The sequence below is a fragment of the Alternaria arborescens genome, assembly GCF_004154835.1.
Source record: "Alternaria arborescens strain FERA 675 chromosome Unknown contig_42, whole genome shotgun sequence".
NCBI classification, from domain to species: Eukaryota; Fungi; Ascomycota; class Dothideomycetes; order Pleosporales; family Pleosporaceae; genus Alternaria; species Alternaria arborescens.
In genome coordinates, this window is record NW_021167897.1 from 1 (window position 1) to 12,848 (window position 12,848).

General features: G+C 48.5%; 4 protein-coding genes across 4 annotated transcripts; 3 read left to right on the forward strand and 1 right to left on the reverse strand.

The window, feature by feature from the left end:
- Window positions 1-250: 250 nt before the first annotated feature.
- Window positions 251-745, reverse strand: AA0111_g10962 (hypothetical protein; the record flags this gene model as incomplete). The annotated part of the gene is made up of 1 exon (XM_028644773.1): window positions 251-745. The coding sequence occupies one exon, from the start codon at window positions 743-745 to the stop codon at window positions 251-253; it is 495 nt and encodes a 164-aa protein (XP_028501374.1).
- A 3,154-nt stretch (window positions 746-3,899) lies between these two features.
- AA0111_g10963 (hypothetical protein) lies at window positions 3,900-5,012 on the forward strand (the record flags this gene model as incomplete). Its single annotated transcript, XM_028644774.1, has 2 exons — window positions 3,900-4,370; window positions 4,473-5,012. 2 exons carry the CDS (start codon window positions 3,900-3,902, stop codon window positions 5,010-5,012), a joined length of 1,011 nt encoding a protein of 336 aa, XP_028501415.1.
- A 29-nt stretch (window positions 5,013-5,041) lies between these two features.
- On the forward strand, window positions 5,042-5,758 carry AA0111_g10964 (hypothetical protein; the record flags this gene model as incomplete). Its single annotated transcript, XM_028644775.1, has 1 exon — window positions 5,042-5,758. The coding sequence occupies one exon, from the start codon at window positions 5,042-5,044 to the stop codon at window positions 5,756-5,758; it is 717 nt and encodes a 238-aa protein (XP_028501414.1).
- A 2,541-nt stretch (window positions 5,759-8,299) lies between these two features.
- AA0111_g10965 (hypothetical protein) lies at window positions 8,300-8,572 on the forward strand (the record flags this gene model as incomplete). Its single annotated transcript, XM_028644776.1, has 1 exon — window positions 8,300-8,572. The coding sequence occupies one exon, from the start codon at window positions 8,300-8,302 to the stop codon at window positions 8,570-8,572; it is 273 nt and encodes a 90-aa protein (XP_028501413.1).
- Window positions 8,573-12,848: the final 4,276 nt, after the last annotated feature.

Consider the following 12,848-nt stretch of genomic DNA (forward strand, 5'->3'; position numbering starts at 1 on the left):
TATATTCACTACGATATCGCTGACAGTACGGGGTCAGGCTAAGACAAGGACGTAGCTCAAGGAGCGTACGACAGGGCGCGTTCGCGCAGGAATTTCAGCGGTCGCGCAGCTGCTCGCTTAGCAGCTTAGCGCGCTCTAATAGGCTATCTAGGTCAGCGCCGTGACAGTACTCCCCTTCTTAGGCGGAGCTCCGACGACGCGATTAACGGGGCTTGTCTGGGTAACAGCGGTAGAAGTTCTTGACAATCTCTTAGGCGTTCCCAACGTAGTCGGCTAGTACTTCAGTAGGCTCGTCGTATCCAACCCACTTCACTATATACTTTAGTCGGGGCCGGCCTCCACGGCCGCGGCGGTCCCAGCGGGAGTCTAGGATATCCTCGACCTCCCACTCCTCAACTCCCTCAACTTCGACAGGAGGGGGCGGGTCTTGTCGCTGCCCAGGCAGGGGGTCAGTCGCAGCTGGGCGGAGCAGGCTCACGTAGAACACAGGGTGGATCTTCATTAAAGCAGGCAGCTCTATGCGGTAAGCATACGGGCTGACGACCTTAGTGACCCTGTAGGGTCCTAGGAATTTCCAGTCTAGTTTTTTCTGCGGGCGGGCAGTCTTGATATTCCGGGCGTCAAGCCACACTAGGTCGTTTTCAAAGAACTGGCGGGCAGGTTTACGTTTCCTGTTAGCGTACTTCTCGTGCTGGGCTTGTGCGATACAGATCTCAGAGCGCAAGTACTCGTGGACGATTTTCATCTTTAGGGCTAGGTTTTCGGCGTCTTGCGCCGCTAGCCGTCGGCTTAGATCAACAGGCTCGAATCCTAGGCGGGGGTGGAAGCCGTAGTTCGCGAAGAATGGCGTTATGCGGGTGCTCTCGTTGTTGGCGTTGTTTACCGCGAATTCGGCTAGCGGTAGCCATCTCGCCCAGTCATCCTGCAGGTACGAAACTTGGCTTCGCAAGTACTGTTCTAGGAAGGAGTTCGCTCTCTCCGTTTGCCCGTCAGTTTCTAGGTAGTACGCAGTAGACAGGAGGGACTAGATCCCTAGGCGTCGGGTTAGGTGGCTCCAGAACTCAGATACGAACTGTGGTCCTCGGTCTGATACGATAGTCTTGGGGAGGCCGTGTAGCTTCCAGACGTACTTCGTGAATAGGCGCGATACCTCCTCAGCGTCACAGGTACCCCGGCAGGCAACAAAGTGCTTCATCTTAGTGAGTCTGTCTACGACGACTAAGATGGCGTCAAATCCGCTACTCTTAGGCAGGTGCGTGATGAAGTCTATCGATAGATCCTGCCAGGCTCGGTTAGGTATTAGTAACGGTTTTAGGACTCCTTGTTTTGCTTCTCGTGATGTTGTAATTCGTCTACAAGTGTGGCAGTTCCGAACCTATTGCTTAACGTAGTCTAGCATTCCAGGCTAGTAGTATTCTCGAGACAGTGCCTCGTAGGTTTAGGATCGGCCCATGTGGCCGGCGACAGGGCTCTCGTGGTACATCCGTAGTAGCTCAGCATGTAGTTCAGGGTTATTAGGTGCGTACAGGCGGTCTCGATAATACAAGTAGCCTTTACGCTCTACACACTCGGCGAGTGTAATCCTCTTGTGATGACTCTGTCTAGTACGGAGGGCCTCTAGTATAGAACTTAGTTCTTCGTTGTTCTTGTATCTCTTCGTGAACAGATCCTTTATAGTTAGCGGTAGTAGCAGTGCAGCTCTTCTAGGTAGTAGTATCGGACGGGCGGGTTTAGCGGCTAGTTCTAGCACTGCTAGTTCTAGACTTCCTATCGTACAGGCGCGTGTAATAGAGAACAGGCAGACAAAGTAGTCAACGGCAAAGCGGACTTTTTTCTTATGTTTTAGGGAAGCTGGCGGTGTTAGCGGTACATTAACAAGGCGGGCGGCGGCGAGTATAGGGGTTGTAGCGGGCGTGTCTAGCGGGGTTAGAGGTAGATCGAAGTTCTCCTTCTTTAGCACGACTTAGCTCTAGTGCTGTAAGCGTTTATCCCCCTCCTTAGGCAGATCTTCTAACCTCCTAGTCAGCGCGTTAGGCTTCGCACCTAGCTTGCTAGGGCGGTATATAATCTAGAAGTTAAAGCGGGATAGGAATTCAGACTAGCGGGCTTGTCGTTAGTTTAGCAACTTAGTAGTAGTAAAGTACTCTAAGTTACAGTAGTCTGTAATAACCTTAATTAGCGATGCGGTTCTTTCTAGCTTAGGTCTCTATTCTTTAAAGCAGCGTATAATCGCGAGCAGTTCTTTATTGTATATCTTATAATTACACTTAGTTGTTAAGTGTTTCTTAGAGAAGAACGCTACAAGTCGAAGTATCCTATCGTCTCTATACTAAGATAGCACTCTAGCGGATACATAGTCAGACGCGTCTGTCTCTAAGATAATCTCCCTTTCCTAGTTAAACAGAGCTAAGATTAGAGCTTTAGTAAATGCGGTTTTTAGATAGTTAAAGGCCTTTTAGCAATTACTATTCTAGACAAACTTAATACCTTTTCTTATAAGAGCAACTAGCAAGGCGATAATCTTTAAGAAGTCTTATATAAACTAATAGTAGAAGTTACTAAATCTAATAAACGCTTGTACGTTAGTTAGGCAGGACAGAGTTTTCTATTTTTGTATTATCTTAACTTTCTGTAAGTCTATGCAAATCCTTTTGCGTCTAATAATAACGCCTAGGAAGGTAGTCTCTTTCTTAAAGAATTTGCACTTCTAAATCTTTGCATATAGTCTAGCTTTTCGCAGCGCAGTTAGTACTAGGCGCAGGTGTTTTTTGTGTTCTCCTCTAGTTTAGCTGTAGATTAGAATATTGTCTAAGTAGGTAGTGTAGAAAACGTCTAAGTTGTAACGGGCTGAACGCCCTTCAGATAGCTCCTCGATGGAATCTCGGTCTACTCGCAGAACCCGGGTGCTACCCCGAGCACCCGGATTCTATCGGCCCGATTGTTACTCGGGCAACTAGCATTGTATATAGATAGCTGCGTAGCTTAGGAGCTTAGTTCTCTATCGAATACAACCTCTTGTATACCTCGCGATTGCTCCACGGAGCGCAGCCCCTTACATTTTGTATTCGATCCTAATTAGCAGAGCCTTGCTATAAGACTCTGCCAACGCGACGCGCGTTAAGCTTCTTGACCGCCTCTTTGTTACGTGCGAGTAGGTTAACCCGCCGCACGGGATTGGTGTTGTCAGAAGACACGAAAGGCCTTCAGACAACAACTAGGCACAAGCCATCACGAGATCGCAAGCCTAGGACTGTAGCTTCGCAAGACGCTCAGTCGAACGAGTGACTGGCCTCGCGTGACGCCAGCGCTTAGCGTGTATCGGGCAGCTAGTAGACTCTAGTCTGTGTGCGAGATACCGTTCGGAGGAAAGCCCTACGCGATACCTTAACAGTACTGAGGTGTAGGTCCTGCTACTCGCAAGAACGATCGCTAGAGTGTGAGCGATAGCAGTTGAAGCCCTGTTAGTCCTCTAAGGATTGAGGAACAGGCAACGACCCTGCGCTACAGCTGAGAGTCAGCTACGAGCGAGCGTCGTCTGAAGTCCTATCGGTCCTCTATTGAACGAGGCATAGGCCGTGATTAATTGCCAAGCCAGGCAGTCGAGTATCGCGAGCGGAGGGACGCGGGTCTCTCGTGGTTTTAGCGACACCGTAAGTCGTTCGGAGAAGTCTTGCTATCGAGAGCAAGCTAGAGAAGCCCTGTACTAGTAACAGGCTACGGAAGCCCTACTATCCCTCGCCGACGAAGAGCAGGCCGCAGTCTAAGGCTACGCGAGTAGACCAAAAGCGGCCATAGAGATCAACGTTCCGAACTTGAACGTAGAAGAGCTAGCGGCGTACGCTACCGCCAAGAGCCAGGCAGGAGTCTCAGACGAAGAGATCCTGCGCGAAATCACACAGATGCTGAGAGAGGACGGATGGAAGGAGGCAGCGGTCGGGCCAACAATTGAAGCGGTTGTCAAACGATCATCAGTCGTGGGAGGGAAAGGCTCGCCAAGACGAGGAGACTCGCCGAAGGGCAATCAGGACGCCATGGCCCAGATGATGCAGCAGATGATGCGACTGCTTAGCCCGATGGCTAGTCGTCTGGAAGCACTCGAGCGGAGTCAAGCTGAAGGACGCTCAGAGCCGTCCTTAGGAGCCAACACCCCTCCGCCACTGTCGACACTAGTCGCCGAGCCAGCTGTCCGCAAGAACAAGTTTCCCGACCTAGAGCGCTTCGACGGGACACGAGGTAACTACCTAGGCTGGAAATTTGAGTGTGAAGGGAAGCTAGAGTACGATTGTGCTATGTTCCTAACGGAGGACGCAAGGGTCCGATACGTGCTCAGCCGAACGAAGGACAAGGCGAACCAGGTCCTTCTCCCTTGGGTACTCGAGAACAAGGAACGAACGGTCATCGGCCTGTGGGAGCATATGGATACCCACTTCCAGGACGTACACTAGCAGCAGCGCGCGCTAAATAAGCTTCAGCACCTGAAGCAAGGACGGAGGCCAATACGCGATTACGTCTCAGAGTTCAACCAGCTTCGCGTAGAATCTCGTCAACAGTTCAGCCCAGCAGTAGCTCGGGAGATGTTCAGCGAGGGCCTCGGAGAAGAACTCCAGAAGCTGATGCTCTACACTCCAAAGAACGGAAGCCTGAAGGAATACATGGACAAGGCAATCGAGCTATCCGACGACCTGTACCGGATCCAGCTACATGGGCGGAACCAAAGGAACGCGGCTCATGGCGACGCGCAGAACCACCCGAGAGCCGCTCAGCGAGAAGCTAACCCAGAAGCGATGGACTGGGAGCCATCGAAGATCAATCGAGCGCGGGAGGTAGGAAGCAGGCCAAGACGGCCACCGCCTGACTGCTACAGCTGTGGAGAGCTGGGTCACATTGCCAGGAGCTGTCCGAACACCACTCGAGTCAAGAGAGCGAGAGGTACCCCTACGGGCGAAGGACAGAAACTCCAGAAGGAGGCTGAGGAACCAACGGACAGCGACTCGGGAAAAGAGGAGCTCTGAGCCAGAGTCTCAGCTCAGAGCCTCTGAAGATGGATCGGCAGACAAGCAGCGAATGGAGTCAATTTCAGCAGGAGCATATGCGTCCCCTACTAATCACGATAGATCTAATTGTGAACAACGTAGTAAACGCTACAGCACTAATCGATTGTGGGTGCCTTTGCTATGCGCTGGTTGATAAGAAGTTCGCCTACCGCTACTGTCTAGAGCGCTATCAGATCCCCGCCCGGATGATTGAGGGAGTGAATGGTAAGCTATCGGAGATTAACGAAGTCGCCCGATTCTCGTTCAAACTGCACGGGTACGAAGAGACTGCCTATGCATACGTGATGAACCTGTCCTCAGATGAGGACGTGTATCTAGGAAGGGGGTGGATAGACCACCGTGACGTGTCAATAGCCCCCGCGAAGAAGAGCATCTTTATCCACTCAAAGGGCATTCGAGTGCGATCTACGGAAGGGACCCTACAGGGAGGGGTCCGACAAGTAAGTGCCGCTACGTTCGCGGCATTACTCCGCAGACACAGGAACGCTCCGAACAGCGTTCAGATCTTCGCCGCGTTAATAGCAGACATTGACAAGGCCCTACAGAAAAAGAAGCCGGTAGACGTGCGTGCACTGCTACCGAAGCAGTATCAGGAGTTCTACGAGCTCTTTAACCCAAAGGAAGCCGAGAAGCTCCCACCTCACCGAGGTCTAGGAGTAGACCATAAGATCGAGCTAGAACTGAAGGATGCTCAGCCACCATAGGGGCCTCTCTATAGCATGTTAAGAGGCGAGTTATTAGTTCTACAGAAGGAACTTACGTCGCTGCTCGAAAAGGGATTTATCCGTGTGAGCAGCTCACCAGCCGCCGCCTCAGTGCTGTTCGCAAAGAAGCCCGGAGGAGGACTCTGATTGTGTATCGACTATCGAGCCTTAAACGCAATTACAAGAAAGGATCGATACCCCCTTCCGCTTATCTGAGAGACGCTCAACAGTATTAGCAAGGCCAAGTGGTTTACGAAGCTAGACGTTATCGCAGCGTTTTATAAGATCCGCGTCACACTAGGCGACGAATAGAAGACAGCCTTCTGAACGAGGTTCGGACTATTTGAGTAGCTAGTTACTCCCTTTGGCATAGCGAACTCCCTAAGTACGTTTTAACGTTACATTAATTGGACTTTAAGAGAACACCTTGACGACTTCTGTTTAGCGTACCTAGACGACGTGTTAATCTATTCTAACGGTGACTTAAACTAACATCAAGAACACGTCCGAAAGGTGCTTAGCAAGCTACAAGCCGCTAGCCTGCAGGTCGATATTAAGAAGTGCGAGTTCGAAGTTAAGTCAACGAAGTACCTTAGGTTCGTGATAGAAGCTAGTAAAGGAATAAGCATAGACCTAGCGAAAGTAGCCGCAATCCGCGAATAGGAGGCGCCGAAGACAGTTCGGGGAGTAAGATCGTTTCTTGGTTTCGCGAACTTCTACTAAAGGTTTATTAAGAACTTCTCGCAGCTATCAGCGCCACTAACAAGGCTAACGAGCGACGTCCCCTTCTAATAGGGTCCTGAAGAACAATCAGCCTTCGAGAAGCTAAAGGAGATCTTCGTTACAGAACCCTCCTTAGCAGCGTTCGACCTAGACCGTGAAACGGTGCTCGAATGCGATTCGAGCGGCTACGCAGTAGGTGGAGTACTATCGCAGTACGACGATAATAGAGTCCTGCGGCCCTGTGCGTACTTCTCACGGAAGAATAACGCACACGAGTGTAACTACAAGATCTACGATAAAGAGCTACTTGCAGTAGTGCGATGCCTCGAGGAATAGGACTCTGAACTGCGTTCGGTAGAGAAGTTTAAGGTAATTACAGATTACAAGAACTTAGAATACTTTATAAAGCCTAGGATGCTAAACGAGCGTCAGATAAGATAGTCGCTTCTTCTAGGCAGGTACAACCTAGAGCTGTTGTATCGGCCTAGCAAAGAGAACGTAAGAGCCGACGCGCTCTCAAGAAGAGAACAAGACCTGCCCGAAGGGGCAGAAGACGAATGCTTACAGAAGCGGTTCGTACAAATACTTAAGCTAACGAACTCCTACTACGAGGAGTCAATCGAAGAGGCTTCAGATAGCAGGACTCTAGTAATGACAATGCGGCTACGAGGCTAGAGAGAAACAGAGGCAGCTAGTTCGTTAGAAGACCAGTCGGACGAGCTCGAGGCGCAACACTAACAGGAGGAAGAGGCTGCTCACCTTACCGAAGAGGGTTTGGAGCAGCCCCACGTTGAAGAATTAAGAAAGGAGCAGAATGAGCTCGAAACGCTCTGGCAGGGGACGGCAGCGAAGGATCGGGTCTACTAAGGAGCAAAGCAGGCGATAGAGGATTAAGAACGGCGGTTCCTAGTAAGCCTAGGCCTGAAGTGCTCAACCGAAGACTGCTCAGTCGAAGAGGGAGTCCTATTCTATCGAGGACGCAAGTGGGTACTGGACAGCGACGAGTTGAGAACGGCGGTTATTAGCAACGCCTATGACTCACTAGCTACGGGCCACCTAGGCCGCGAGTTGACGTACAAGATACTCGCGAGGGACTACTTCTGGCCAGGCATGACAAACTCGATCCGAAGATACGTCAGAAACTGCGACACGTGCGGAAGGAGCAAGTTATGGAGAGAGGGCACGCAAGGCCTCTTAAAACCACTCCCGATACCCACTCGGGTCTAGAAGGAGCTCTCTATGGATTTCGTTGAAGGACTGCTAGAGAGCGACAGCATGACTAGTCTAATGGTGATCACTGATCGTCTCAGTAAGGGCACGATTTTCGTACCACTTCTAAACATAAAGACAGAAACTGTTGTCCGAAAGTTCATCGAACGCGTGGTTGCATATCACTAGCTGCCGGACGCTATCACGTCTGATAGGGGTAGCTAATTCGTGAGCGTTCTATAGGCCAGACTGTGCGAGCTCCTGAAGATTAAACGGAGACTGTCAACGGCCTATCACCCACAGACTAACGGCGCTACAGAGAGAATAAACAGCGTCTAGGAAGCCTATATCCGATCCTTTACGAATTGGGCTCAGAACGACTAGGCACGACTCTGCCCAATAGCTCAGATCGCGATCAACGGAAGAAACGCAACGTCAACAGGGATATCACCATTCTTTCTTCAGCACGGCTATGAAGTGGAGCCTCTACAGCTTGAGATAGGCAACAGGAGAGGACTGCGAAAGCCTGCTGAACAGCTTTCGGACGAACAAAAAGCAGCAGAGATCGCGCTTAAGCTACAACAAGCTGTAGAGCTAGCCCAAGCAGGAATGGCAGTCGCCCAGCAAGAACAAGAGAGACAGGCGAACAAGACTCGGAGGGAGGCACAGCGCTACCGAGTAGGCGACAAGGTATGGCTGAAGCTCGATCAGCAATACAGCACAGGGCGAAGCTCAAAGAAGCTCGACTGGAAGAACGCTAAGTACACGGTGGTAAAGGTAATCGACAGCCACTCAGTCGAACTAGACACGCCCCCAGGCCCACACCCTGTATTTCATGTTGATCGGTTAAAACTTGCTAGCAACGACCCGCTTCCGAACTAAGTTCAGGACGACTATCAACCACAGCCGCTGCGGGTAGAGGGAGAAGATGAATAGGAAATAGAAGACATTGTAGCAGAAGAGGTACGCCGCCGCGGGAGAGGGCGTAAGCTATATTACGAGGTGAAGTGGAAAGGGTTTCACCAAACAACGCTTGAACCAGCGGAGCTACTCGAGGACGCTGAGGCAGTAGATCGTTGGGAAGCATTCACAGAGGCCGAACGAGACAGCGAGGGCCGCCTCCCAGAGGGGTTTCGGAGAGGTGATGTAGTATCACTATAAACAGGGGGGTATTGTAACGGGCTGAACGCCCTTCAGATAGCTCCTCGATGGAATCTCGGTCTACTCGCAGAACCCAGGTGCTACCCCGAGCACCCGGATTCTATCGGCCCGATTGTTACTCGGGCAACTAGCATTGTATATAGATAGCTGCGTAGCTTAGGAGCTTAGTTCTCTATCGAATACAACCTCTTGTATACCTCGCGATTGCTCCACGGAGCGCAGCCCCTTACATAAGTATCTTTTTAAAGTATTGTTAATAAACCTCTAAAAGGTAGCTAGTGCTCTAGATAGGCTAAACAGCATTACTAGACTCTTATACAGGCTAAATCGTGTTTAGAACGCAGTTAAATACTCTTAGCTTTCTTTTATACGTACGTTGTTAAAGGTAGTAATAATATTAACCTTAGAGAAGTACTTTATTCCCTTTAAGTTATTTAAGCTTTCCTTTATAAGCGGTAGCAGGTAGCAGTCCTTTACTAAGATATTATTTAGTCTTTAGTAATTAATATAGAACTAGAGGCCTCTATCTAGTTTCTTAATAAATAGTACAGGCGAGGCGGCAAGCGAAGAGCTTAGCTAGATAAAGCTCTTCTGTAAGTTCTCCTCTAGCTATTTCTTTAAAGCTTTAAGTTCTTCTTAGGATATAAAGTATAGCAGCTTAAAAAGTAGCGTCTTGCTGTTAAGTAAGTAGATGTTATAGTTGTGTAAGCAGTGTAGAGGGAGCTTCTCTGCTTCTTTAGGCGAGAAGACGTCCTAGAAGTCTTTTATCTCCTCTAGTAGTAGAGACTTAAGGTCTAGTAGCTTAGGCGTGTTAAGCTAAGACAGATAGCAATCTATCTGTTCGATTGTAATTGTAAATATATAGTAGTTTCTTTAGGTATACGCAGCGCAAGCGTTTAGCAATACTTTTGCGATATCTTAATTCCTTAGCAGCTTAGGGCGGTTAGGCAGGTTAATTAGGCAGGATTTTAGTAGGAGCTTATATAGTGCGTAGATCTTATTTAGCCTTCTAGGCGTGTTGTAGTGTTTCTAACAGTACTTGCTCTTAAACGTTAACGTGTAGCTAGCGAAGCTAATCTTTAGGTTATATTACTTAAGCTAAGGCATTTTTAAGATTACTAAGTAGTGCGCTAGCTGCGTTACGTTTAGCTAAATTGTCTCTAAGTAGTTTTCTACCTGCATAGTAGTTTCTATATAGTGCGTTACTATCTCTTTAACAGATATATTGCCCTTAAACGTAACAATACTAAAGGAGTTTTTTTGCTTTCTTAGAGGTAGCCTGTAGCTATTAGCTTAGCTTTAGTCTATAAATCTTTTGCCCTCTGCTCTAGAATTAGTTATAGCGTACGTTAGTATTGCTTTCTTCTCTATCTCTAGCGTAATAGGCAGGATAATTATGTTAAACCTCTAGTTACTTTTCTTGTGCACTAATAGTCTTTTAATAAACGCAGTAGATAATTAGACTAAGAGAAGTAGTTTCTTAATGCGCTGTTTAGGAGCCTGCACACAACTTAGTTTAAGCTTACTCTATTTAATAAGTAGTTTGTCTTAGAAAGTAGGCTAGCAGTATAGCAGAGTAGTAGAGACTTAGGGGGGCTAGTAGGGCGGTAAGGCTGCGGGGACGCAAAGCAGAGAGCCTAATAGGCGGCTAGCGGACTAGTGTAGCGTTAGTGCTAGTTAGTAATTGTCTTTGCAGACTAGCGGGTGTTAGGCTTAAGGCACTAGGCGACTTAGTAGGATTTTAATCTGCAGTAGAAATATTCGCCTCTCTCTCTCTAGCTGCCTAGTAAGAACGTCTTCTAAGAAGAGAGGTCTATAGGTTTGTATATTAGAGCTAAACTTAATAGGCTAGAGCGAGGAGAGTTAGGTTGTTTAGCGGTTACGTTTGAGTAGACTGTAAGCTTAGCGGCTGCAGCGTAGCTGCTTAGGAACGCCTTAGCTATAAAAGTGCAGTTACAGGAGACTTGCTGTTAGTGCTAATAGTAGCAGTTGTTAAGTTTCTAGAGGTAGCTAGCATACACAGAGAACTCTTGCGAGGGCGGTAGATTGTGCAAGAGTATATCCTGCAGCTCGCAAGATATCTCTTAGAATAGTAGGGGCGTTAAGGTGCTTTTTAATATTTCTCCTTTTAGTGCTAGGCGCTAGAATTCTGCGAAGTAGGTGCTAAAATTAAAGTTCTTCTGCTTTAGGTTAAAAAGCTTATTCTAAGCGTTCTAGGTACGGTTTAGGTCCCTAAACGCTTGTTCTAGGTATTTAAGCATCTGCAGGTAGTCTACGAACTAGGAGATCTTGTATTAGATCTTAGGTAGCATAAGCTAATAGGCTCTTCTAGTTAGGCGTCTAGCGACGTAGGTTATCTAATTTGTAGCTAGGGGAAAGCGGTTAGCGTTAGCAGTTATCTTACTATAGATCTGCTAGACGAAGCGCTAAAGGTTGTCTTAAGTTCTATTAAATTCCTTTAGGTTAGGTATTTTCTCGCTGAGGCTAGCGGTTCTAGAATGTAGGGCAGTAATAGGCGTAGGCGGTCTCGCTGGGTTATCTGCACGAGCCTCAGTAGTAGCTTGAGGGGATAGAGTAGAGGCGCGGGGGGTCTGTACAGCGGGGCTTGCGGCGGCAGCGAGGTGAGATTTCTCGATCTCGAGCTGGGTAATCTGCTTCTAGTCGGCGGCGAGTTGCTCCTTCTAGTAGCGGATAATTCTATCGCGCTCGATAACGGAGGTCTAGAGTTCTTGCTCAGTAGTGCGCACGTCGCTTAGGGAGCCCTCAAGACTCTGTAGGTACTAGTAGTTATTGCGCAGGTACAGCAGCTAGGCATTGGGGTCTCTCTGCACCTCAGCTACAAGGGCTTCGGCTAAGTCTAGGGTTGCGGGAGGTTCAGGGCGATCTATAGCAGGCCTCGCGGAGACGGGCACCTATAGATAGGAGCTACGTAATGTCACGGGGTTAGTAGGCAGGGAAGGTAGGTGCACGTGATTAGTATATTCACTACGATATCGCTGACAGTACGGGGTCAGGCTAAGACAAGGACGTAGCTCAAGGAGCGTACGACAGGGCGCGTTCGCGCAGGAATTTCAGCGGTCGCGCAGCTGCTCGCTTAGCAGCTTGGCGCGCTCTAATAGGCTATCTGGGTCAGCGCCGTGACAACTATAATAAGTATAATAATAAAACCTGTCTATTCTTTATACCTATTGTAATCTGTTTTTATTCTCTTGCTAAGTCTATAGCATCTTAGATGCTTCTAGCATCTGCAGATGTCTTAACATCTAGTGAGGACCTAGCATCTTGAGATGTCTAGTCTTGGCGAGATGCTACTTCACTTGATTAGCGCCCTGCGGTGATTATTACCTTCTGACGTGGTCGTTGGTTGACGTTCTATCCCGACTCCTTCATCCAGGGTGGAGTTCCTTTTGTTGCTTGTAACACACTTCCACCATCTGTGTTTGCCCAAGCGAACAAACACTACAGCACTTTTATGACCTTCGCCTTCAAGCTTAACGACTACCTGTAGTCTGTACCTCGTGGTGTGCTTATGCCCGACGTTCGGTGCATGGATCCTTCTGTCGATATCAATGTCTGAGAAGAGGAAGTTGTATTTCGTCTGCTCGTCAGCTGATAGTTCTCGCTCATATGTCTTGATCTCGATGTACAGCATCTCTGGCGTCTTCATAAATCTTTTCCAGGTGCAGTTCTTTTCTGTGTCTTTTCTGTGTCTTTTCTCCACTTGACACATCGCTCTTTGTCGCAGGCCAAGCGCTGTCGGAAACCTTGTTACTAATTAAGCCGTGCGATGACCTTCATATAAGCTCAGCTACGACGCCGCGAACAATAACAATACATACACTCTCACTTAGTTATTTTTTCTACAATACCTGTACCCAACCGTATGACCCTCTTCATCTGTCTCTGTGTACTTCCCATAGGCAATTACAAGTTCTTGAACTGTTACTAGCGACTGGTTCGGAGTTAAATGAAGCGTTCCGTTAGGAGTCAGACGCAG